At 36.6% G+C, this 23,997-nt stretch overlaps 3 protein-coding genes across 5 annotated transcripts; 1 reads left to right on the forward strand and 2 right to left on the reverse strand.

Moving 5' to 3' along the window:
- Positions 1–200: 200 nt before the first annotated feature.
- Positions 201–4,393, reverse strand: LOC108996834 (ras-related protein RABA5a). The gene is made up of 3 exons (XM_018972864.2): positions 4,096–4,393; positions 1,497–1,947; positions 201–774 (listed from the first exon to the last, which is right to left on the reverse strand). The coding sequence occupies exons 2-3, from the start codon at positions 1,834–1,836 to the stop codon at positions 437–439; spliced, it is 678 nt and encodes a 225-aa protein (XP_018828409.1). The 5' UTR covers positions 1,837–1,947; positions 4,096–4,393; the 3' UTR covers positions 201–436.
- Positions 4,394–11,175: 6,782 nt separating this feature from the next.
- On the forward strand, positions 11,176–16,512 carry LOC108996813 (inositol transporter 4). 3 transcript variants are annotated; one of them, XM_018972832.2, is made up of 6 exons: positions 11,176–11,414; positions 13,870–14,047; positions 14,161–14,567; positions 14,719–14,826; positions 15,054–15,659; positions 15,757–16,512. In XM_018972832.2, the coding sequence occupies exons 2-6, from the start codon at positions 13,912–13,914 to the stop codon at positions 16,210–16,212; spliced, it is 1,713 nt and encodes a 570-aa protein (XP_018828377.1). In that variant the 5' UTR covers positions 11,176–11,414; positions 13,870–13,911; the 3' UTR covers positions 16,213–16,512. The 3 variants fall into 3 exon arrangements, with proteins under 3 accessions (XP_018828377.1, XP_035544281.1, XP_018828376.1); XM_035688388.1 differs by lacking the exon at positions 11,176–11,414 and adding an exon at positions 12,923–12,939 and having other exon boundaries at positions 15,757–16,426; XM_018972831.2 differs by lacking the exon at positions 11,176–11,414 and adding an exon at positions 13,421–13,614 and having other exon boundaries at positions 15,757–16,429.
- A 258-nt stretch (positions 16,513–16,770) lies between these two features.
- Positions 16,771–21,708, reverse strand: LOC108996814 (heterogeneous nuclear ribonucleoprotein 1-like). Its single transcript, XM_018972834.2, has 5 exons — positions 21,440–21,708; positions 21,190–21,320; positions 20,705–20,926; positions 18,112–19,294; positions 16,771–17,538 (listed from the first exon to the last, which is right to left on the reverse strand). The coding sequence occupies exons 3-5, from the start codon at positions 20,924–20,926 to the stop codon at positions 17,525–17,527; spliced, it is 1,419 nt and encodes a 472-aa protein (XP_018828379.1). The 5' UTR covers positions 21,190–21,320; positions 21,440–21,708; the 3' UTR covers positions 16,771–17,524.
- Between the last annotated feature and the right edge of the window lie 2,289 nt (positions 21,709–23,997).

Raw genomic sequence — 23,997 nt, forward strand, 5'->3', positions numbered from 1 at the left:
GATGTAGGGGATATTTTGATCAAAACCATCAAATAAACCTCAAATTATAGGAAAAGTGGTTCTTTGGGGAACCAATGTGAATGCTCACCCTTCTAAAATTGTGAAAAAGAAAAGAATGTTACACCATAGCCTCTCAACATAAACAACAAACAGAAATTCCAAACTTGCTTCCAGAGAGAGAGAGAGAGAGAGAGTCAAGATGAAGAAAAGCATAATGCCTAGCAATGATATTCGAAGTGTAAACTATGATTTTCTAAGTTCCTTTACAGGTCATGTACTCTACCCCAACATCTATTCAACCGCCATTGATCCAGAACAAAGTGTTAATTGCAAGAAAATCAAGAAATTTGATCACATGAAAAAAAGTGTATAACTAGACTTGACAATTCAGGCCCGCGTGAACGGCAAAAAGATCATTTATGGTCCAAGCAAGGCTTTAAAATGAGCAACACCAACCTTTTCTAGACCCTGCCACTGTTTCTTGGTTCCCATTTCCTTGTAAAACCACAGTCTTTCCATTTTCCATCCAGGTAGTATCCTGTTTCTTGAGCTCTTGAGTGATCATCACTTTCCGGCTCAATATATTGTAGATCTCTTTCACAACTGTCTGAAAAGCAGCAACTACATTGGAGGAATCGAGAGCAGATGTTTCCATGAAAAACAAACCCTGTGCTTCTGCCAAGGCTTTGCCTTCAGCAGTGGGCACCTCCCTGGCATCCTTGAGATCAGACTTATTGCCAACAAGTATCGTAACTACATTCATGTCGGAGTGAGCTGTTCAATAGTGGAACCACCGAATCAATCCTCAGTTTATCAAACTTTAAAAGCATAAGATCAACGTACTGACAGGAAAACTGTAAGGGAAATGAACCATAACGATAGATCATTAACCAAAATCTATCCTGAATCCGATAATAAACTATAAGGTACAACCAACAATACAGGAAAGTGAACATAAAAGAACAGAATCGAAAGTTGACAGCAATTGAATATCCAGGTTCCTGGTGGGAAACAGCTTCATTGAGCATCAAGATAATCACTATACAACATCTACATACATTTAAACTTTACATAAAATTGTTCAATAAAGAGTTGGCTATACAAATGCACTAGAAACTGAAAACGTACTCAGAAAAATGAACAGTCGAGAGTATTACAAAAATCGTGAAGAAATAATTCATTAACAGAAAATGTCCAGTGCATTATACAAGTTAAAAAAGTCATAAAACAGAAAGAAATCACAACCATTTCCCTCTTTATGTAAACAGTTTATATACATACATAAAATTATGTGACAGCAAGTAGGATTTCTGACTAGAGTTCCCTTGAAAGCCAGTGACATCATATATCATATAATATAAGTACAGCAGAAAGGTTTCCAAAACACTTTTTCTCTCTCTGTCCAGTAAGCACCAATCAGGCAAGCACCACACAAAAAAGAAACCGACAGAGAGAGAGGGAGAGAAAATTTATCAAGCACATATTATGGATCTTACTGTGAAGTTCATTAAGCCATCTGCCAATGCTATCAAATGTCTGGCGTCTACTGATGTCGTACACAACAAGAGCTCCAACTGCACCTCTATAATATGCAGATGTAACAGCCCTGAATCGCTCTTGACCAGCTGTGTCCCAGATCTGAGCCTTGATTTCCTTTCCATTGATATCCATCTTTTGGGTTTGGAACTCTACTCCTATAGTTGACTTTGAATTAGGGTAGAACTCATCTCTAGCAAATCTTGCAAGCAAATTTGATTTTCCAACAGCAGAATCACCAATTAAAACAATCTTGAAGAGGTAATCCTCAGATTTTTCTTCCTCAGAATAAAAGGCCATCTTTTGAACTTCAAGCGATTGTCACTTTATAGAGCCATATTGATACGAGTAGCCTTCTAGATTTTGTGGGTCTTTTTTCAGGGATAAAACTAATAAATATCAGACATCCCCCTATACATCAAGACGAGGAAATAGAATAAGAGAATAAAAGGAGAAAAAAAAGAAAATGGGAGGAAGGGTAAGAATATAAACATCAAGTTCAGTAATGTCTCAACAAATACATCAAGCACAGTATGACTCAGCAAATATCTATCTTTTGGAGCACGCATTGGGTGGGATCTGAACAATTTTGCAACTTCTGATCCACGCTCAGCTTCAAATAAGCCCCTTCTAGAATTTTTGTTTTTTTTTTTGATAAGTAAAAATATTATATATATAAATCAATAGGAGTAACCAAGTACACTGGACGTATACAAGAAAACACCTAGCCCATACAAGAGAGCCCCTAATGACCCAAAAATCCCATGAAACCTACCCAAAATACACCATTATGATTTCTAGTTATGCCCGATAACCACTCCGGCACGCCCACCTGTTCCCCTTCTAGAAAAATGAACAGGTTTAAAGTTTGCAAGAGTCAAGAAAGTATCGGCATATACAAGACTTAGTGAAGGTAACTAGTATCAAATTTTTTATCTTTTCTTGAGCTAGAAATTTGAGGTTGTGTTCCATCTAGAGTATGTAAGTTAAATTATTGATTCAAGGTGAGCAGTAATGACATGGGATAGAAACTTGTGTCTCATGTTGAGTATGTAAATTATCAATTCAAGGTATGTAGCGATCATGTGAGTTGAAATATTCTTGTATTTCGGGAATAAGATATTTAGAGTTTACTTTAAAAACTTGTATTTCGGGAATCAAAATCCTCTACATTTCTCATTCGAACACTATGGTCTAGTGTGTGAGAGAGGTAGACACATGAGGTGAGTTTTACAAATTTAAGGAGCATTTAATGCTGCCTGGAAATTTTTTTTTTTATAAGTAATAAGAAGATTTTATTGACAAGTAAATAGGCCTGGCCCAAGTACACAGGAAGTATACAAGAGAAAACACCTGAATACAAGCTAGGAACTAGAATAGGCTACAAGCAAATCATGAAAAAGAGAAGAATGGAGGAGACAATACCAATATTTCTATCTTTTTTGCTATAGATCCTAAAGTTCCGATAAGATTACTCAGAAATCCTCATTTGTATCAATAAGATGATGGATAATGAGATTTCAAAAAAAAAATTGTGGGGGAGAAGCTGCTTGATGAAAAACCTCAAAAAGGATGTAGTTTCGTCCATCAATACGAAGGTTATAGATATGAACTTGTTATAGGTTGGTCATGTCTCCTCCATCTTCTCTTTTGTAATTATGTGTGCCACTATGTTGGCAAAACTAAAGTGTGCCTAGTTACAACCTAATTTGATATGAGAGAATTAAAAGGAAATGGAACAAATCTATAAAATATTCTTGCACTTGAATGCGTTTTGGTAAAGAATGAATATTCTTATTGTATTCCCCTCAAGCTCTCGATTCTCAGTTCCATCTAAAAGTGAGCATACTAAGACAGAATGAAAAGGACACTTTTTGAAATTATCTTCCTATCCCTTATAAGCATTTGAAAGAGAGAGACAGAGAAGATTAAACGATTCTTTATATTTTTACTTCTTTTCATTTTGATTTTCTTCACACTGATAACTTCTCAAACAGAAAATTTTGAATCCTCTCTCCCTCTGATGAACAATGTCTTCAGTGAAACAAGTAATTACCATATCACCCTGTTTTCTAAAGTTGAATAAGAGCAAACCCATCTATTTGTTTGAGCAGAAAAACCCTGTTCTTAATAATACGGTACTTGATCTACGTTCTGTACTGTGTGGGGCGTGGTAACTGTTAACCAGAATTGTAGGGTATTGAGGCAGAAAGTATATGACACTAACATATTGATTAATGGCTTGCGTGCCTGTGCGTACACCAATTGATTAATGAAAGGACAGGGAAAGAGAATAAAAAACGGAAACCAAACAGATGAAAGAAAATCCTTGTTCTTGGAAAGCAAATCTCTTTTTCTTGGAAAACAAACACAAGTGAATAGGCAAAATCCAACAAAAACCGCGTCCACCATAAGCAGGGCCCCACATAAACAAAACCCAAAATAGCCAAAAGCATGTGAGCAATAAAATTTATCTGCTTCCCTATCAACAAATTTATTGGTAACCAAACACCCGGAATGAAAGTCAGAGAGAGAGAGAGAGAAAGAGAGAGAGATTACATTGAGGGAGTGAACGAGAGGGGCCGGAGACGATGCAGAGGAAGTCATTGAAGAGGAGTAGATCTAAATTGCCAGTGGGAGCTGTAGAGGTGGTCGAAATTCCATCCACAGAAAGCCATGAATTTGCGTCTCTGCGCCTCACATATTTTCTTGCTTCTACAGATATATCCCCAAAAAAAAAAAAAAAAAATTTAACAGACAAAAGAAACTTTAGATTCAGAGATGATACAAAGAGAACACTTCGGTCTCGTCTCGGTGGGGAGGAACGACACACAGTCAAACAGAGAAGAGAGAGAGTGAGGGATTGATTCAAAGATGTGCATTATTAGGGTTACTGCTTGCTAAACGGCGCCGTCTAAAGGCAAAACTAATGGCTTGGAAAAACGCGGTAAGAGAGAAGGGACTCAAAAGTCAAACTAACACAGGATTACAGGCGGTGACCGGTGAGCTCAACGTTTGGCAAGCCATTTAAAATTTCTTCCAATAATACGCAACACGTTATTCATTATTATTTTAATTAATAAACCTTTCAAAAATAATAATAAAAGTAATAATTATTTATTTATTATTATTATTATTTTTTCTAATCAAGCATTTTATAGATATATAAAGAAATACAAAAGTTTAAGGTGGATCCTTTCCACTATCAATATACAAAAAGTAACTAGGAATATTATCTATAGGTAGGCTTCCAAAAACATGATTGGTAGCTGCCCATTGCGCCACTGAGTGCGCACATCGATTTTGAGATCGATGAATTTTAGTAAATAATAATTATTTATTTAACATTCAATTATTTGATATCACACAGAAAGATGATTAAAAAATAATAATTTTATATTTCTCTTTTAAAAATTCTCTTATAATGTCAAGGTGCATAGATATACTTGTTAAGGAAGAAGATAACTTAGGACAACCACATGATAATCACCAACTTTATGATAAAGATAAGAAATTGCATAGATTCAGATTGTAGTACTCATATTTATCTTATCATTATGATTTGGTTTAGGTGTTATCTTATCTTATCATTTTAACTTATTGTTTTTGTATTTATCTTAAAATTGTATAGACTGAGTTTGCTATCTATATAAATACATCAATATACTTTGTTTTGGTAATTTACCAAAACAATTTCCTAAACTCTTTATGATATCAAAGCTCTACTTTGGCTCACGCCCAAAATATCCTACGGCCTCACCATCTGATCACCATCAAGCTCAATGGTAACAACTATCTCATGTGGCTCTCATAGTTAGTATTGGCCTTGAAGAGCCATGACCTCATGGGCATCATTGACGGAATTGAGTTGTGCCCCCTTTCCACCATTTATACTGAGCTTGGCAAAGATATTCCCAACCTAGAGTATGCCCTTTGGACTAAGAATGACCAATCCTTCTAAGTTGAATCAATGTCACTTTATCAGAAAAAGTGTTGTCTACCATTTATGGACTTCACACATCCAAGCAAGTATGGACTACGCCCTTATCAATAGATTTGCCTCATAGACTCACAGTCCAGGTCTCGAGTGTCTCACTTGAAGAGACAACTCCAAAGTCTACAACAAGGACCCAAGACATGCTCTGAATACCTTCAGTTAGCCAAATTATGGTCGGGTCAACTTGCTGCTGTTGGCAAGCCATTTGTTGGCGAAGACCTCATCTCCTTCATTATGAGTGGTCTCAACCTTTCCTTCAACAACTTTGTCACCTCATTTACTTTTGTGACCCGTGACAACCCTTAAATAGTTGATGATTTTCAAGATTAATTGCTCAATCATGAGGTGTTGTTGAATCAATAGGCTGTTGCTACAACCAACACCTTTGCCTTGTACACTCAACATCAAGGCAGTTCTAATTCCACTCCTAACTTCAAAAGTAAAAACAAGAATCAATTATTTGATAAGTTCTCTTCTTGTAGTAGTGGAAACCAGAATTGGCGACAATTAGCCCATCTTGGCCCATGTCAAATATGTGGAAAGCGCAATCATCAAGCTCTTGATTGTTATCACATGATGGACTACTCCTATCAGCGTAGACATCGTCCTCTTAAATTGGCAGTTAATCATGGTGGCACACACAAATGTTGCTTTTGAAGAACAAGCATATGATGGACGGGGGCGGGGGGCGGGGGGTGTGTGCTTTGCTGCCCACCTCTAAAGGCTACAAAGAAATTCTCTTAAGAATCAACCCTCATTTACAACTCTTTTAGGAATAAAAACCAGCCTATTGGGCTGATACTCTAGATTAGGTCATTTTTCTAATAAGATTGTATCTAGCATAATTAAATCTCATTATTTACCCTTGTCCTACAATGATATGAATAAACAATTTGCAATTCTTGTCAATTGAGGAAAAGTGTATGCTTGCCCTTTTTTAGATTCCAATCGTATTTCTCCACAGCCACTTGATTTAATTCACAGCGATGTGAGGCATTCACCAGTTCAATCAATAAGTGGCTGCAAATACCATATCATCTTTGTGGATAATCATTCCTGATATATATGGTTGTATCTCCCTCAACCCAAATTTGAAGTCTTTGGCACTTGTCAAGTTTAAACTATTGGTTTTCTTGTAAAACAAAACAATTGCAGTTTGATGGAGGGGGTGAGTATTACTCGACCCAATTTCAGGAACACCTCACCCAAAATAACATCTTGCATAGGAAACCTTGTTCACACACTAGTCAATAGAATGGTTTTGCTAAGCGTAAGCTCAGATACATTTTGGAAATTGGTCTCAGCTTGTTGGTTCACTTCCACCTATCCAATAAGTATTGGGTTGAAACCTTTCTAACAACAGTCTATATCATTAATAGGTTGCCCACACCAGTTCTTAAATTTTAGTCACCTTACTTCAAAACTTTTAAAAGACTTTCTGATTACACTATTCTCCGCGTGTTTGGTTGCAAGTGTTACCCTCTTATGAGGCATTTCAACGCCTATAAACTTCAATTTTAATCCAAATCTTGTCTTTTCTTAGGCATAGTCATGCTGTATATAGATGCCTTGGCCCTGTCACCCATAAAGTTTACCTCTCCAGACACATAGTCTTTGATAAGAATTCCTTCCTTGCATTGGATGCGATGTCATCTACTCATGCTCTCAAGATGAGTGCTGCGAATGATTACTCCTCACTTGTACCCTTAGCAACTCTACCAACTCCACAACAGTCCCTACTTGAACATGCAGCCTCCACTCAAACTGATAAAATTGAGCACCTTGCACCTACTGTATCTTCCCATTCACCTAAGCATGAAGTTTCCTCCTTGAAATTTGTCATCAATACCTCAAGATCCTTTACCAAGCAATATAGCATTTATACTATCAAAGCCAGTCCACAACACAACTGCCTCACACCCTATGCTTATTCGATCCAAGACAAGCTCACTCGAACCCATAAACTTTCCTAATTATCAGCTTTATTATTCAACCAAATATACTGTTTCCTTCCATACCATCCTTACAGAGATCACTCCTATCTGTTACACTAAGGTTATTGTTGATTCACGATGGAAAGCTGCAATGGAGCAAGAATTTAAGGCCCTAACCACTACTGGCAATTGGTCCCCCTGTCCAAGACCCAATGGTCACAATGTGACCCATAGCAAGTGGGTCTATCGCATCAAACAAAATCCAAATGGTAGCATAGATAGATTCAAAGCTAGATTGGTTACCAAAAGTTTCGAACAAAAGTTTGGAGTTGATTTTACATAAACATTCAGTCTAGTAATTAAGCCTTCAACAATCCTAATTTTGTTGGCCTTGACAGTACAGTTTCATTGGCCTATATGGTAGCTGGATGTCTCCAATACTTTCCTTCATGGTGCATTAATGGAGGATGTATTCATGGAGCAACCTTAAGGGTTTTGTAGCAAGGAACATTCAGACTATGTTTGCAAACTGAAAAATGTCATTTATGGTCTCAAACAACCCCCAAGAGCTTGGTTTGCTCAATTATCAACTACATTATTTGACATTGGCTTCACAGTCTCTGTAGTTGGATACATCACTTCACATTTCATAATGGCAATCCTCATTTGTTTCTACTCATCTCTGTTGATGCTATTATTGTTACAAGGATAAATTCACAAGCCTTACATTCTGCTATATCCAAGTTCCAGCAAACATTTCATCTCAAAGACTTCGGACCCTTGAGTTACTTTCTGGGGATTCAAGCTACCTGTTACTAAAAAAGGCTTCATCTAAATCAGGCCAAGTATGTGTATGATCTTTTCATTGAGTTTGCATGTTGAGAGCCAAACCTTCCAAATCTCCAGCATCCTCAAGCAGCAAACTGACCCAATTTGAAGGAGAAACATTAACTGATCCTACTGAGTATATTCATGTAGTGGGTGCATTGCAATATTGCACACTCACTCGACCAGATATATCCCTCTCACTTAATCAACTTTGTCAGCATATGCACTCTTCAACCTCTTCACATAAGACAACATAAAAAAGAGTTCTTAGATATTTGAAGAATATCATTGATCATGGTCTTTCCTATACCAAAGGAACACTACAACTCATAGCTTATTGTGACTCTAGCTGGGCTGGAAACCCAGATGATCGAAGATCAACTTTTGGATTTGGAGTGTTCCTTGAAAATTGCCTTGCTTCATGGAGCTCAAAGAAACAATCAGTAGTTTCAAGGTTACATAATGAAGCCGAATATAGGTCCTTAGCTATTGCCACTATTGAACTGTATTGGTTGAGAATGCTATTTCAGAATTTGTGTATTCCACTTCATTCTGCTCCTATCATATGGTATATTAATGTCAGTGCACTAGCTTTTGTATCCAACCCTGTGTTCCATGCTAGGAAAAAACATATAGAGGTTGACTACCATGAGAAAGTCCTCAATCGTGATGTTCATCTCATGTTTATTGCCACTGCAGATCAGATTGTAGATATATTCACCAAAAGGCTTCCATCTCCTTGGTTCTCCTACTTAGCCTCCAAGCTTCATGTGTATGCATCTCCCATGAGCTTACAAGGGGGAGTTAAGGAAGAAGATAACTCAACACAACTACATGATAATCACTAACTTCCATATAAAGATAAGAAACTGCTTCTTCCAGATAAAGATAAGAAACTACTTCTTCCAGATAAAGATAACAAGCTGCATCAGATTCAGACTGTAGTGGTCATGTTTATCTTATCATTATGGTTTGTTTAGGTGTTATTTTATCTTATAATTATAACTTACTGTTTTTGTATTTATCTTAAAGCTGTATAGACTAATTTTGTTATCTATATAAACACATCAATATACTCTGTTTTGGTAAGTTACCAAAAAAATTTCCTAAACTCTTTCAATACCCTTCTACCTAGAGGTGTAAAGAGTTCGGTCCAGATCAGAAAAACTGCTGACCGGACCGAGCCATTTGGTATGGATCAGAAAAACTGATTGAACCGAACCATTCGGTCTGGACCAGTCGGTCTCAGTCCTATAAATTGTGGACCAAAACCATTCGGTTCGATCCTGGAGTCTATAAATTTTGGACTGGACCGAACTCCTATATATATATATTTTAAAATTATTTTTAATAATTTAATATATTATTTATATAGTAATTACATAAGTTAATGATGTAATTTTTATCTAGTTTATTATCATTGACCACATAAAATATTTTTTTAATGAGTTAGTTATGTAATCTACATTAATAATTCACTTAATTTTAATTTAATAATTTAAATAATTTTTTATTAATTTATTTGAAAAAAAGAAGAAAAAATAATAAAAAGTAATTAGGCTGAATCGACCGGATCGGACTGATAGTTGCCAGTCCGTTTCGGGAAAATGATGGACCGAATTTCGATCCATCACCCTTGGACCGGACTGATTTACACCCCTACTTCTACCGACTTATAAGAATGACTATTTATTTTTTTTTAAATGTGACATATTTTAAATGTAAGAAATTGGACTTAGAATTTTATCTCTTTTTTTTTTACATGGGGAAGGGGTATCAAACCTTGATTCTCCTACTTAGAAACCAAGGCCATGCCATCTGGTCCAAATTACCTTAGCAGAATTTTATCTTTTTGAAGTACTTGATACATGGGGAGGGGGTATCAAACCTTGATTCTCCTACTTAGAAACCAAGGCCATGTCATCTGGTCCAAAGTACCTTAGTAGAATTTTATCTTTTTGAAGTACTTAGTGTGGTTTGTCGAAATAAGAACGAGCTATAAACAAGATAATGATTTTGAGTAGACTTGGATTTTGAATCTTTTCATATTATATGTCTATACTAACCCAATACGAAATTAGATTAAGATTGTGATTGATACGACTCATTTAATTAAATTGATCGAGTTATGTTTTACTCATATATGATATTAATTAAATTTGATATGATATCATGATCGTGATGACCAAGATATATAATTTTGTTACAGCATGCAAATCTAACATGAACCCAAAATGAAACTAGCATATATATGGTGGTTGATGCATGACACAATTATTCATGAATTGGCTGGATTTAGGTTGACTCCAATACAATTATTCGAATCCGATTTGACAATTATATGTATGAATTGTCAACTAATTTAGAGATGAGAAAGGAATAATGGGGAACAGGACCCCTTGCTTTGACAAAGTGTTTGCAATTTGATCAGCATAAAATTACAAGAACGATGATCTAATTTATGATCCAATTATATATATTTTTAGTGGATAAATTAATTCTTCTAGATCGAGCTGGATGTTGATCCTCAATCATTTGTCTAGCTATATATGAGCATGCAATGTCAACAGTACAGCTAGCTTGGGTGGATTAGAGTCATGATAATTAGTAAATATTAATAGTTAACGTTTGCTAGTTATCGAGCTGTCATGATATTCTTGGAATGTGCTTTGAATTCAAAGAAGTTGGTGCATTTCTAATATTCAATCCTATCCAACTTATAATATTGTTGGTGCATGCGCATTTGACGCCAAGGCATTTAGAAGAAAATGGGAATTAAAAACTGAGGGAGATAAATGTGGTCAGCCTCATACCAAATTAGGATATGATCTACTACTTCTCTATTTGTGGTATAAATTCGGTTCCAAGGGGCATTAACCAAATTGGATTTACATAAGACAAATCCCATTCTAACGAACGAACAACCCCACCCTCCGCGCCTGCATGCATACAAAGGCCGGCCAGCTACGTAGAAATTATTAAAAGCAGGCATGCAGCAGCAGCAGCTTATTTATTGACGACTCCAATCCAATTCTATTTCATATTTGAATATATCGATCCTCAGCCAAGGATCAATCAGCACAGGCCAGTGATCATCAGATCATCCACTACTTACTTGGGTACGTACGTACGTACGTAATGATCAAAGGCTTTAATTATGCCTTAATTTCATCACATGATGCACTTTTGTTTCTCTCTCTTTTTGGCTGCACTGATCATTATATTATATGCTTTGCTTTCGCTCTTGCTAGCTACGTATTTTCTGCATTTTAGAAAGAAGTCGTGCTATATATATATATATCTCAATATTTTTAGAAAGGAAAATGACACTAAATTATTTGAATTTGCCTGTCAGTTTGACTGTTATTTTAATTTTTTTTAACAGTTAAAAGAAGTGATTATTAATGAATTTATATATATTTTTTATAAATGTTTGAAATTTTTAAAAAATATTTAAAAAAACAAAATAAAAAGTATTAATATACTATAGGATACGTCCAGCTGTACACGCTAAACGGCAGGGCCGGAGGAATAAATAGGAATAGAGAATTGAAAATCAGAAGAAAAATGAAGGCCGGATTGGGAAAGAAGACAAGATCAGGGATTGACTCAAAACGTACAGAGACACAGATGAGATAAAAGTTTGTCGTACCCAATTAGGATACCTTATTTATCCATGACTAAACATCATTAATTTAGGTAGCTAGGAAAAGGAGGAACGACCTTTGACTCTTGATGACCTGATCATCTGAAGGCGATTTCCTAGTCTAGTTCTTCTACGTACAGTCGCGGTGGGTAACTGCGGGGGAGTCAACTTGCCACGTTAGACAACTACGAGCGAGCGAAACCATTCAGTGTAGTGAAAAAATCCCAAGCTCCCCATCTTGTTCTCAAGCCGTGAACTCACCGTCAAAGGTTCCCAAGGCTGCCGACGTACACTGCTCCGTGCTCACGTCGCAGTGAGCTCACCGCCAAATGTATTTTTCAACTGCATTTGATTTTACATTTTTCTTGCTTCATCTGATTTCATCTTCCTTTGATTTCACATCAAGCCCCATCGCCCAACTCCATTTCTCCAAGTCGTCGGTCTTATCCCCTAACTCCACCACCCCACTCATCTCTAAGGAGAAAACCCGTGCCGCCCTCTCCCTCCTCAAGTCCAAGCAAAACCCCCACAAAATCCTTGAGATTTGCTGCGCTGCTTCCCTCACTCCCGACTCTCACCTCGATCGCATCGCCTTCTCCGTCGCTGTCTCCAAGCTCTCTAGCGCCAACCACTTCGACGTCATCTGCCAATTCCTCCAAGAGGAGTTCAAGTCCTTCCCCGACCTCAAACCCGAATGTTTTGCATCCCATGCCATTGTACTCTAAGGCCAGGCCAAAATGCTCCACTAGGCCGTCGAGACTTTTCAGCAAATGGATCGACTGGGCATTGACCGCTCCGTCAGATCCCTCAATGCGTACATTGCTCTTCGCTTGTCTTCTTTCCAAGGATTACAAGGAGCTGAAACGGATTTACCTCGAGTTCCATTTATTCCATACAGCCGGATTTGTAAAGAAGGGAATTTGGATCAAAGGGAGGGAGTGTACGTGGGAAGACGAAGGACAGGGATGAAACGGATAATTTTCCATTTGACTGAAACGGTGCGGTTTCATTTTCCACGTGGCACCGATTCCCCCGCAGTTATGCATGGCGACTACGGATAGTTTTTTTTTTTTATCTCTATTTAGAGACGTGCATATAGTTATGTTTTAAAAAAAATTTAAAATTATAATAATATTATATTTAAAATGATGTTTTTTCTTTTTCTTCTCCATTCATTAATGAAATTATACATACAATTTTCTATTCAAGATTGTAAATAAAATTTTTCCTTTATAATTTCAAGGCTTAGGATAATCTTTTGAGCACATTCCAAAAAAGAAAAATTTTATTTTTAAACCGAATTTCATCATTAAAGTAACGTAGATAACTCTTCCAAAAATTAGATGAATCAGTAAGCCATGAAATGGTTGTCGATACACGTGTACACTGTACACGCATGCGTTAGCTGCATACAATATTTTCTGATTAGTTGGACGCCTTATCCCTTTAAATTACTCTTCTAGCAGTAGTCTGATCTCTACAGGATTCTCAATGATAAAGATATGATATGCGCAGTTCACGGACCTTAATTCCTTTTCCAATTGTTCTTAGATTATTATAAGAATAAACCCACATCAAAGAAATTACAATATTTGACGAAAAAGCTCCTGATAGAGAGGGGGCAATCGTTTCATGAAACTCAAGTTTTTTAAGCATATTGTACTGTATTATTGGTATATTTTTCATTCATGCTTTTGAAATTCAACCCATATTTTTCATGCTTTGATATAATCAGCACCAAAGAGTGTCATGATCATGATATTTGTGCTTTCTTTGAATCTGAATTACAGTGATCGGTACTGATTTTGAATTTTTTTTTTATTCGCTTTCGTTTTGTTATCGATCATATGAAAAATTTAGGCATAAATATCAGCGATCATGTCTTGGCAAGCTTTCGAAATTATATGTTTGTTTCTGATCTTTTGCAGAACATCGTTTGAGATAAGTTTGGTTTGCAAATTCAAACTAAAATGGTGGAAGGAGGTTTCCATCGCGCAGACAAGACAGAGTTCACGGAATGTTTCCGCACCACATGGCAAACACCATATATTTTGCGGCTCGCTTTCACGGCCGGCATTGGTGGCCTCCTCTTCGGCTACGACACAGGTACGTACTACACCACATGGCAAACACCATATATATATATACACAACATGTTTGTTTCTCCTTTTCATATCATGTGATTATTATTTCTGTACTGATTTTTGGGATATATGAAGGTGTGATATCGGGAGCATTGCTGTATATCCGTGAAGACTTTGACTCCGTGGGCAAGAAAACATGGCTCCAGGAAATGATAGTGAGTATGGCAGTAGGAGCAGCAATCGTCGGCGCAGCCATCGGGGCATGGATGAACGACAGCCTCGGGAGAAGGAAATCCATTTTAACAGCAGACATTCTATTTTTCGTGGGTGCGATGGTGATGGCTGCTGCTCCAGCTCCTTGGGTGATTGTCATTGGACGGGTCTTCGTTGGATTGGGAGTTGGAATGGCATCGATGACTGCCCCTCTCTACATCTCTGAAGCCTCCCCGGCTAGGATTAGAGGAGCACTTGTCGGCATGAATGGTCTCCTGATCACATTTGGACAATTTTTATCCTACCTTATCAATCTTGGCTTTACTCAGGTACGTACGTACATATATATTTTCTCATCTTCTGAATAATTAGCTTGATTTAATTCATGTATTATTTTAATTTTTGTGAAGGTGCCAAATATTAATCCCATTACTTTTCTTAAAATGATTGTGTTTCATGAAATCTTTGATTTTTGATCAGGTACCGGGAACTTGGCGCTGGATGCTTGGGGTAGCTGGGATCCCACCTTTGGTTCAGTTTTTCCTCATGTTATCACTTCCTGAATCTCCCAGATGGCTGTACAGAATGGTACTATGAATTAAGGCTTTGTTTATTTCTCTATGGAGCTATATATGCATTATTAATAGAAGTGATCGATCAAATGAATAAGAAAGATCAGTACTAAAGACTAAGAAAGATAGGACTTTAGCCTTTTTATTATCTCATGATAACATGCCCAAAACACTATTGGCAGCAAATGGTTACTTTCCTCAGACTTCAAACTTTTGTTGTTTGTTTTTTTGTCCTTCTATCAGAACAAGAAAGAAGAGGCAAGGGAGATTCTGGAAAAGATCTACCCTCAAGAAGAAGTTGAAAAAGAGATGAATCTATTAAAGGCATCTATTGAAACGGAAGAGGCCGTTGAGGCAGACATAGGAAACAATCTCATCACGAAGTTGAGAAGTGCAATGGGAAACGTTGTAGTGAGAAGGGCCCTTTGTGCTGGCATTGCTGTTCAAGTTGTGCAGCAATTTGTTGGCATCAACACTGTCATGTATTACAGCCCCAGCATCATGCAGCTCGCTGGCTATGCTTCCAAAGTGGTTGCTTTAGGCCTCTCTCTTGTCACAGCTGGTCTGAATTGTGTAGGCACTGTTATCAGCATGTGTTTCGTCGATAGATATGGCAGAAGAAAAATGATGATCCTTTCTTTGATCTGCATCATTATTGGCCTCGTTTCGCTATCCACCGTGTTCTATACCTCAGCTAAGAATGCACCTGGAATCAATAATTTTGACTCCACCCACTTTGCTCCCAATGGCACCTGCTCCGCATACGCTTCTGTCCCCAGCACATCTTCTTGGAACTGCATGGACTGCCTGAAGCTGCAGTGCGGCTACTGCGCAAGCGAAGGCGATCAAGTAAGTTAATTCAGGGACTCATTATTTTGATTACTCGACGTGAAATTACACGACATTCCGATATTTATGTATGCATTTGTTTCTGTTCTGTGATCAGTTTCAACCGGGGGCTTGCTTGGCTAATGAAAAGGCAATCGGAAATACATGCCGGGGAAGCAATCGTGTGTGGTACGACAAGGGCTGTCCTAGCAAGCTGGGATTCTTGGCTGTGGTGCTTCTAGGATTATACATCATAGTTTACTCACCGGGGATGGGGACAGTGCCATGGATTGTGAACGCAGAGATCTATCCACTGAAATACAGAGGCTTTGGAGGAGGTATGGCAGCCATGGCTAACTGGACATCCAATCTGATTGTAAGCATGACCTTCTTGTCTCTGACCGAGGCTCTGGGTTCTTGGGCCACTTTCCTTCTTTATGCTGGGTGCTCCTTCATCGGCCTCATTGTCATCTTCCTGGTGGTGCCGGAAACGAAAGGCTTGCCCCTTGAGGAGATTGAGAACGAGCTTCGAAGAGGCTTCAAGCCATTTGGTAGGAAATCCGAGAATAACTAAATGGTGGGGATGGCTGCTCGATGCCACAAGACAATACAGGAGGCCGTCAACTCAACAACTATGTGTGCCTGAGTGCTGTCTTCTGTCTGGATTTGTTAATCAAAACATTTTTATGGATGGTTTTCTTCATTATGTTTTGCTGTTATTTTCGTAACTATCATTGTGTTTGCATTTTAAGAATGCTTATTATGATTAATAATGCTTACAAAGTAAAGCCTAGCAGTAACTAAAATAAATGATGAAAACCAAGTGATCACTTTTAAGCCTTTCCAAAAAGAAAAGTATTTTAAATCTACAAAATGATGTGATTTGATGTGTTAAGTTAAATTATAAAATTAATTTTATAATGAAGTCATGTTTGTAGATTTACTTCTGTGAAATCTGTTTGTACCTGTAGTACTTCTCAAAAATTTGTGTAAATACAAATTATTTGAGAATGATCTGATTTTAGATTTTATTTTGGTATCAAAACCCTATATGATGCCTCTAATTTCAACATACAACATGACAGAGTATATTAATTTTTTTTTTTTAAAATGGCATCAGGGGACAAATAGATTTAGGACAAACAAGTCATGCATTTAGACATGGGAATACAAGATGAGGGGCATAGTAGTGGACTATGCCAATCAATGAGTTTACAAATAGGTTTTTCTTAATGAAATGCTGCTCTTTACTGAGTTTACAAATAGTAATTTTCACTTTTGCACCCTTCCAATCCCCAAACAATATAATACGACCACCACAAAACCAATCAAGATGAACAGCATCCATATCCTTAAGCGAAGTAATTGCCAAGGAAAGATTTGCAGGGGATGATGACTCACCATGCTGTAAATTATTTTCTGGGACCTATAAAGGCAATCCCTTCAGAGTATCACACTAGTAACTAGTTAATCAACCAGGCATTAGGTACAATCAGCCAAAACACAAAACCTTCAGGAACTTTGCCTGATATGAAAGGAAAAAAATTCGAGGAAGAAAGAGACTCGCATGTTTCTGTATCGCAGTGTAGCCAGATAAGCAAGATACATATATCTGTGTAGGTAATACCTCAGCAACCTGATAATAAATCTCAATCCAATTCCAAGGAAGAAACCTCCATTAAACTCAAGCTCAGACCATATAAGAAATGCCTTGTAACTGTCCTCTAGAAAGTACTTCGAAACTGGTGAAACAATTGGCTCTAATCATGTTTTGTAAACTGAAGCCTCTGACCGATGAAATTGTACGAGGATTAAGAGTACTCGACCTTCCTCGCCAATTATACGCCACCTATAAATTTTTTCTGGCGACCCTTATCATGGTCATTCTACACAGCAATTCCTGAAGCACATCGATAAAAAAAACATAATAAATAAAACAGAAAAGAGTAGCCTAACATAAATAGTTTGTTTCAAGATCAACAGAATAAATAATTAAGATGATGGCACAGACTGCAGAATCAGCTCATGCCTAATTTATTAGATGGCATTTTGACATGGATGGCAGAGAGATCATAAAATCCCCAGCAGTAGACCAAATTTGTTTGGAAGTATATGTCATACGCAAGAACTATACTTAGGATCCAATTGATCGGGTAGTAAATGGCCAATGAAGAAAACCCGTATTCTGGTATCAGATCAACTACAGAACTAATTCTGAAATTAAATGGCCTACTTTTATATGTTCCCATTGCAGATAAAGAATGGATTTAAATATTGTAGTCGATTCGATAACACAATTGGCCATAATGGTGGTGTTAAGACATTTTGGGAACTCTCATTCATGATATAACCAGAAATCATGACTGATGCATATGCTCAGAGAAGACAACAAACTCAGTAAAAAGAGAACATGAAACATTGAGAGGGGGTAGGGAGGAAGAAGTATAGTATTAAGAGGAAAAAAGTATCTTACCTTTGTATGATTGTCTATTGGTAACACTATAAAGACTCACATAATCATCAGAGTTTTTACTTAAAACATCAGAAGCTGCATTTCCAAGCCCATAACCAAATGACCCAGACCCCTCCGGTTCTGGAGGTGAAGATTGCCAAGTTGGGTCCCCATAAAACAAACCATAGGATCCACTGTAACCACCATTTGATGCAGCATTTGATGACACCGGTGAAACGCCAGTTCCACTGTTTCTTCCATAACCCATCCCTCCTGAACCAAAGTTGACTTCTCCACTGCCATAACTAAGATAGTCACTACTGTAGGTGGTACCAGCACCTCCCCCTTGACCTGAGTTAGGAGAGGAACTCCAAAGTGTTCCAATCTTGCCAAAAGAATCTATTCCTGAACTTCCATTTCTGAGGCCCAGCAGAGCAGTGGAGTTTGCAGAGTTAGTAGCATAATTAAGACTCCCATTCCCCAACAGATTACGGCTTACCGAACTTAAGACTGAACTATTCCCCCCATTTCCCACACCATATCCAACAGGGTTGACATTCCTATTCGAATTTCCACTATATAAATGGTTCAAAACCCGTCCAAAACCAAGGTTAGAACTAAGGTTTGCATTTCCCCCATAGCTTAGACTCAATCCGGGCTCAATATTCAATCCTGTCCCATATCCAGGACTGAATGAAGGAGATCCAATACGACCAGCTGTAACTGGACTAAATCTACCATCCACTCTATGTCCATAGCCTCCGACTGAGCTTGGATTGTATCCTTGAGCGTAGCCATTAAGTAAGCTTCTAACTCTACTCAGACCATAGTTATATCCACCCATTTGACCCCGACTTGGCCCTGGAGATAGTTCTTTGGGGACAGCTCTTTTAACTTCAACCAGTTTGCCATTGAGTTCATGAAAGGTTTTGTACAATACTTTCTCCACTGCTTCCTCTGAATCATATGTAATGAACCCAAATCCTCTTGGCCTTTGCGTATTATGGTCATACATCACCACCACATCTGTTATTGTACCAAATTGATCGAAGTACTTCTTAAAATTGCTCTCTGTGACTGTGGATGCTAATCCTCCTACAAATATCTTCTTTGTATGGGCAGGACCAGGAGACCCATGCATGCTGCCATTGTTTCTGCTCAGAATGTTCTGATCATCTCTAGGAACAGCTTTTTTTGCTTCAACCTGAGAATGGAAAGCAAGAGGATGAAAAATGAACTTAATTAAAGAGGGTGCCTAAAATAAAGAGAAACAGTGAAATCTTAATTCAATTACGTGTAGCGTAAGATTGGAGAAGACATTGGTGACTACAAATGCCAACATAAAGAAAACAGAAGTAAAGCTGCATTACACACAAATAAAAGAAAAGAAAAAAAAAAAAGGTAAATAGAAGATTCAAGAGGCCTGTAACCATCAACATAAAGACGAATGAGCCAACTTGATAGTTTGGCATTATAACCACAAAGAAGAGCTTTCAGATTTTTATTCTTTCGTATCTTTAGAGAAAGATTGAATCTAAAGATTTGATGAACTTCTTAAGCGTGATACCTTTTGCATAAATTATTGTCCCTTTGCATTACTTGCGATGCTTAACTGTATGAAGAATTAGGCTTAGGTTCAGAGGAGCAAGAAAGAATATTGGCAGACTAAATTATCTTCTTAAGAAAGAATATTGGCAGACTAAATTATCTTCTTTCTAAATTTTCTAATTCTAGGCAACCTAAAGCTCATTGTTCCAAGGTTTCAAACTAGGATTCACAAACTCCAGAAGTTACCTTCTGAACTTAAATGAGCCAGTGACTGTAAGCATAGCATTTGCGAGCATCACCGGACTATTGCCGGCCAAATTATACCATCAGCAATTGTCCAACCAAGCTTCTTTTCCTTTCCTCTTACAATTTCTACTAACAAACACTCCCTGGTCAAATTTATTTAGCACTTACAGTTCTCTCTCAATTTTCCAAGGGATAGTCCTCATGCAAATGCAGCACCATCCTATGACTGTTCTATAATTGCCCCTTCCAAACAGATTGGCTTGGCCCAAAAGCCCTCTTAAAATTATAATCTTCTTTCTAGAATTGATTGTCTGATTAACTAACAGCTTCCCAAAGGTTACTAAAGTTGTCAAATGGGCACTTGATAGTGACAACACTTTGATTGTCTCTTCTTTCTCAGCAGTTTCTGTAATCCCATTTATTTGAAACTCACATACACCCAGAAACTAGAGTCTCATACTTTTAGGAACTCAATATTGAGACAAGCCCAATCAAAACCAACACCTAATGCGAATGAGCCTAGAAAGAGGAAAGAACAAAAACATACATTACAACTTAAGCTTCCAAAATCAATAGAGAACGTTTCATTAAATTAATTTTTTAAGAAAACCCACATAAAGAATCATTGAATCATGATGCACAAAAGAATATCCGGGTGCGCTTCAATTCTGGATTGCAATTATAAACTCGCAAACCAAAATATGCAGTGGGCACTCTGGTTCACGATGTCATAAGGGAACCAATAAAACAGTATCATTCTAAATTCAAAGAGCCAAAAGCGAGCAGAAATAAAAATATGAATTCAAACGTGCAAACTTACAGTTCTGCCATCTATCACATGCTTTTCCATAACAACTCTTTCTGCAACAACAGGGTCTGCAAAAACAACAAAACCGAAACCACGGGCACGACCTGTGGCTCGATCCTTCATTATCTCAGCTTCAACTACTACTCCAAAAGACTGGAAATACTCTCTAAGACGGTCTTCATTTGTGTCCCAAGATATCCCACCAATGAAAAGCTTTCCAGGCTCCATATCCATCTGCACATCCAATAAATTGGTATGAAGATGCTCGCCTTAAAAAATAAAAAAATAAAAATGCTTTTTCGCCAACCAAAACTACTTCCAACAAGCAAATGAAGATGTGAAAGAGCACGCACCGGATCTAATTAGCAATACAAAATTTACTGAAAACCGGGTAAAACACAAACCAAAAGTCGCTTTCCGAGGAATACAGAATTCTATATAACATACAAGCCATGTAACAAACAACGTAATGCAGATTGAACAATAAAAGACTGTACCTCCTCGCAGAATTCACAGAAAACTCGGATGCTCTAATCTTAAGATTAAAAAAAAAAAAAGGTTTTCTTGGATTCAATCCAGGAACCTCCGAGCATACACCGATCAATCACCGATCGACCACCCGGGACACCTAAAAATCAAAATAAAAACAATATAAAATTAACACGGAATGACTGAAAGATTTAGAACCCAGAACTATTATTGGAAAGGAAATTAAAAAGGCATGCATTTTGAAGAGAAAAATATTACCACCCAATGAAGACGAACAGATGGGAAGTTTTGAGAGAATCTAAGATCTGAGGAGAGGCATAAGAAGCAGAAAGAGGGCGTGAGGCCCTCCTTTTCTCTCTTTTTTTAGTTGTTCTTGATTATATATATTACGTGCAATGAACCAAAGCTGTATAGATAGCAAGTCTGAGGAAAGGAATTTGCATTATATATATTTACAAATATAGAGAGAGAGAGAAAGAGAGAGAGAGATGTTTGGCTATCTATCCTTTCGCGTAACAAAGTTTACAAGGTAGGAGCGATGGGAAGATGGTGACTTCCTCGATCCTCACCTTTTGATTTTGAGAACAAATTATTATTATTATTATTATAAATGTTTTAATTATTATTTATAGTTTTTGACTCTTATTATTTTCCCACATATACTTATTGACTTTCGAGTACACTTCCCAAAAATGGTTTCCAGAAGGTTCGAAGATATATTGATGAAATTATTTTATGGTGTTTCCCTTTCTTTATTTGCGTTTGAACATGTTGAAATAAATTCCGATCAAGGAAAAATAAAAAAGCAATCAAATGCTTTGATGAGAGGGAATTAAAAATAAACGAGAGAGAAAATAGAGTTTATTGTTAATCTCTTGGTAGAATTCATTTTTTAAGGATTTATTTGCTACTTAAAAGGATAGGATTTGTTGTTAATTTTATCTTTTGAAGTAAAGAATGTTTTCTTGAAAATGATAGACGGACCTTCAAAATCACATGAATGCATGTTTATGGAAATATTATTGTGAGAAATTTTTTTCTTATCAGTTCCTATTATTCATTTTACACCCTTACATATTATGAAAATACTCTCATAATTTATAAAAAAAATATAAATATAAGATGTATGATATGAACGGTGATTGATATATAATAAAACTCTTAGATATATAGTTTTGAATTTCGTACCATACCGGCCGGTATAGGTACTATATTTATTTCGTATCGGTCAAAATATCGGCCATACCGGACGTACCGGCTTCAATTTCGGCCTGTACCGACTGATATTTCGGCCAGTGTTTTTTTTTTCATTTTTTCAAACTACAAGCTTATTTTTTAACTTCCAATTCAAATTAGACTATTTATAATTTATATATATGTATTTATATATAATTTATTTATATATAGACTATTATTTTTGAATATAATTTTTATATATAATTTATATATATACTATTCTAAAATGTTATTCTGAAATGCTATCTTGAAACGGTACCAGTATCGAAATATTTCGTTCTAGTATCTTGACTAGTATAACGTCCAGTACTATATTTAAAATATTGCTTAGATATAAAAAAAATAAAAAAATAAAAGTGGGAGATGTGTGAAAGATAGAAGGGATTGCTTGAGCAGTATCAAATCAGAGAGAGAGAGAGTACCAAAGGGCAGATCGATAGATGCATGACGTTGTATCCATGAGCAAAGCCTCTTGGGATTTTTTTAATGCAAAGGAGAGTGGGTTGGCCAATAAAATATCACCTTCGAAACAGTTAATCTTATAGAATTATTCTCACACTTATCTACTTGAGAATATCACCCTTCATTATTAATCAGTATATATATAATATTTGTGTGTGAGATTATAATATAGAGTGTTACTACATGTAGTTGAAAAATGAAGAGATGGTAAGCTTTTCTTTTCTTTCAATGGTAGAATTTCGACTCACGAGGTCGACATTTACCGTGCAGTAACAAAAATTACTGGTTAATTCATTAATTAATATCATACCTTTTAGATCGAATATAATTAGTATTTGCTGTTTCTCTCGCTTTTTTTTTTTTTTTTAAAAAAGAAAATTGAAACTTTTGAGCCATGCCCTTGATCCCCTTTTATTTTTTTCCCATTCTTTTTTCTCCTCGCCTAGTACCATTTCAATTTTTTTTTTATTAGTGCTGTAATATATTTATAATTTTACTTACAACACTTATTTTGCTAGTTTTTTTTTTTTTTTTAAATTTAAATTTGTCATTTTAAATTTTATAATTATTAGTATATCAATAACTGACACTTGAAGAAATAATTTTTTCTTAACATTTTTCTTTCTCTTTTCCTTCTTGAATAGTTGCAAATAGAGCTAATGCTTTTGAGTTTTCTATCATGCTTTATGCACCTTAATCATTTATCCTCTGTTATCGATCTAACATTTTTTTACCATCTAAATTTTAATTAAAACTGTTCATGAGCCTCACACGTCGCCTTATTGCTATCACAAACACATTTCACCCCGATATTTTTTAGTTGTCGATCAATATGTTTATAATTAATTCCATCTCATTTTTATTAATACACGAGACTTACACACTAATTCATTCATGTATGATGCTTGTAGAAAGCCGAAACCTAATCCTTAATTACATCAATGATATTATCAAAACCCAAAAAAACATCTATAAAGTTTGATGGTGGCTTTAAAATTCATAGGGGAAAATATATTTTTCTGCCATCCACTTAATGGTGGCTTTACACTTCACATCATCTCATCTATTTAAGTTACTACCAACAATCAAATAGTGTCATTCTCTATGCATACCTAAAA

Source organism: Juglans regia, chromosome 3 (genome assembly GCF_001411555.2).
Source record: "Juglans regia cultivar Chandler chromosome 3, Walnut 2.0, whole genome shotgun sequence".
Classification (NCBI taxonomy): Eukaryota; Viridiplantae; Streptophyta; class Magnoliopsida; order Fagales; family Juglandaceae; genus Juglans; species Juglans regia.

Excerpts from the sequence above, each read along its gene's own strand:
- LOC108996834 (XM_018972864.2), bottom strand. The coding sequence starts at position 1,836 with ATGGCCTTTTATTCTGAGGAAGAAAAATCTGAGGATTACCTCTTCAAG. Across the intron at positions 775-1,496 it reads ATGGCTTAATGAACTTCACA|CTCACTCCGACATGAATGTA; the intron begins GTAAGATCCATA and ends ACTATTGAACAG.
- LOC108996813 (XM_018972832.2), top strand. The coding sequence starts at position 13,912 with ATGGTGGAAGGAGGTTTCCATCGCGCAGACAAGACAGAGTTCACGGAA. Across the intron at positions 14,568-14,718 it reads TCAATCTTGGCTTTACTCAG|GTACCGGGAACTTGGCGCTG; the intron begins GTACGTACGTAC and ends ATTTTTGATCAG. Across the intron at positions 15,660-15,756 it reads GCGCAAGCGAAGGCGATCAA|TTTCAACCGGGGGCTTGCTT; the intron begins GTAAGTTAATTC and ends TTCTGTGATCAG.
- LOC108996814 (XM_018972834.2), bottom strand. The coding sequence starts at position 20,926 with ATGGATATGGAGCCTGGAAAGCTTTTCATTGGTGGGATATCTTGGGAC. Across the intron at positions 19,295-20,704 it reads ATGTGATAGATGGCAGAACT|GTTGAAGCAAAAAAAGCTGT; the intron begins GTAAGTTTGCAC and ends TTCCATTCTCAG.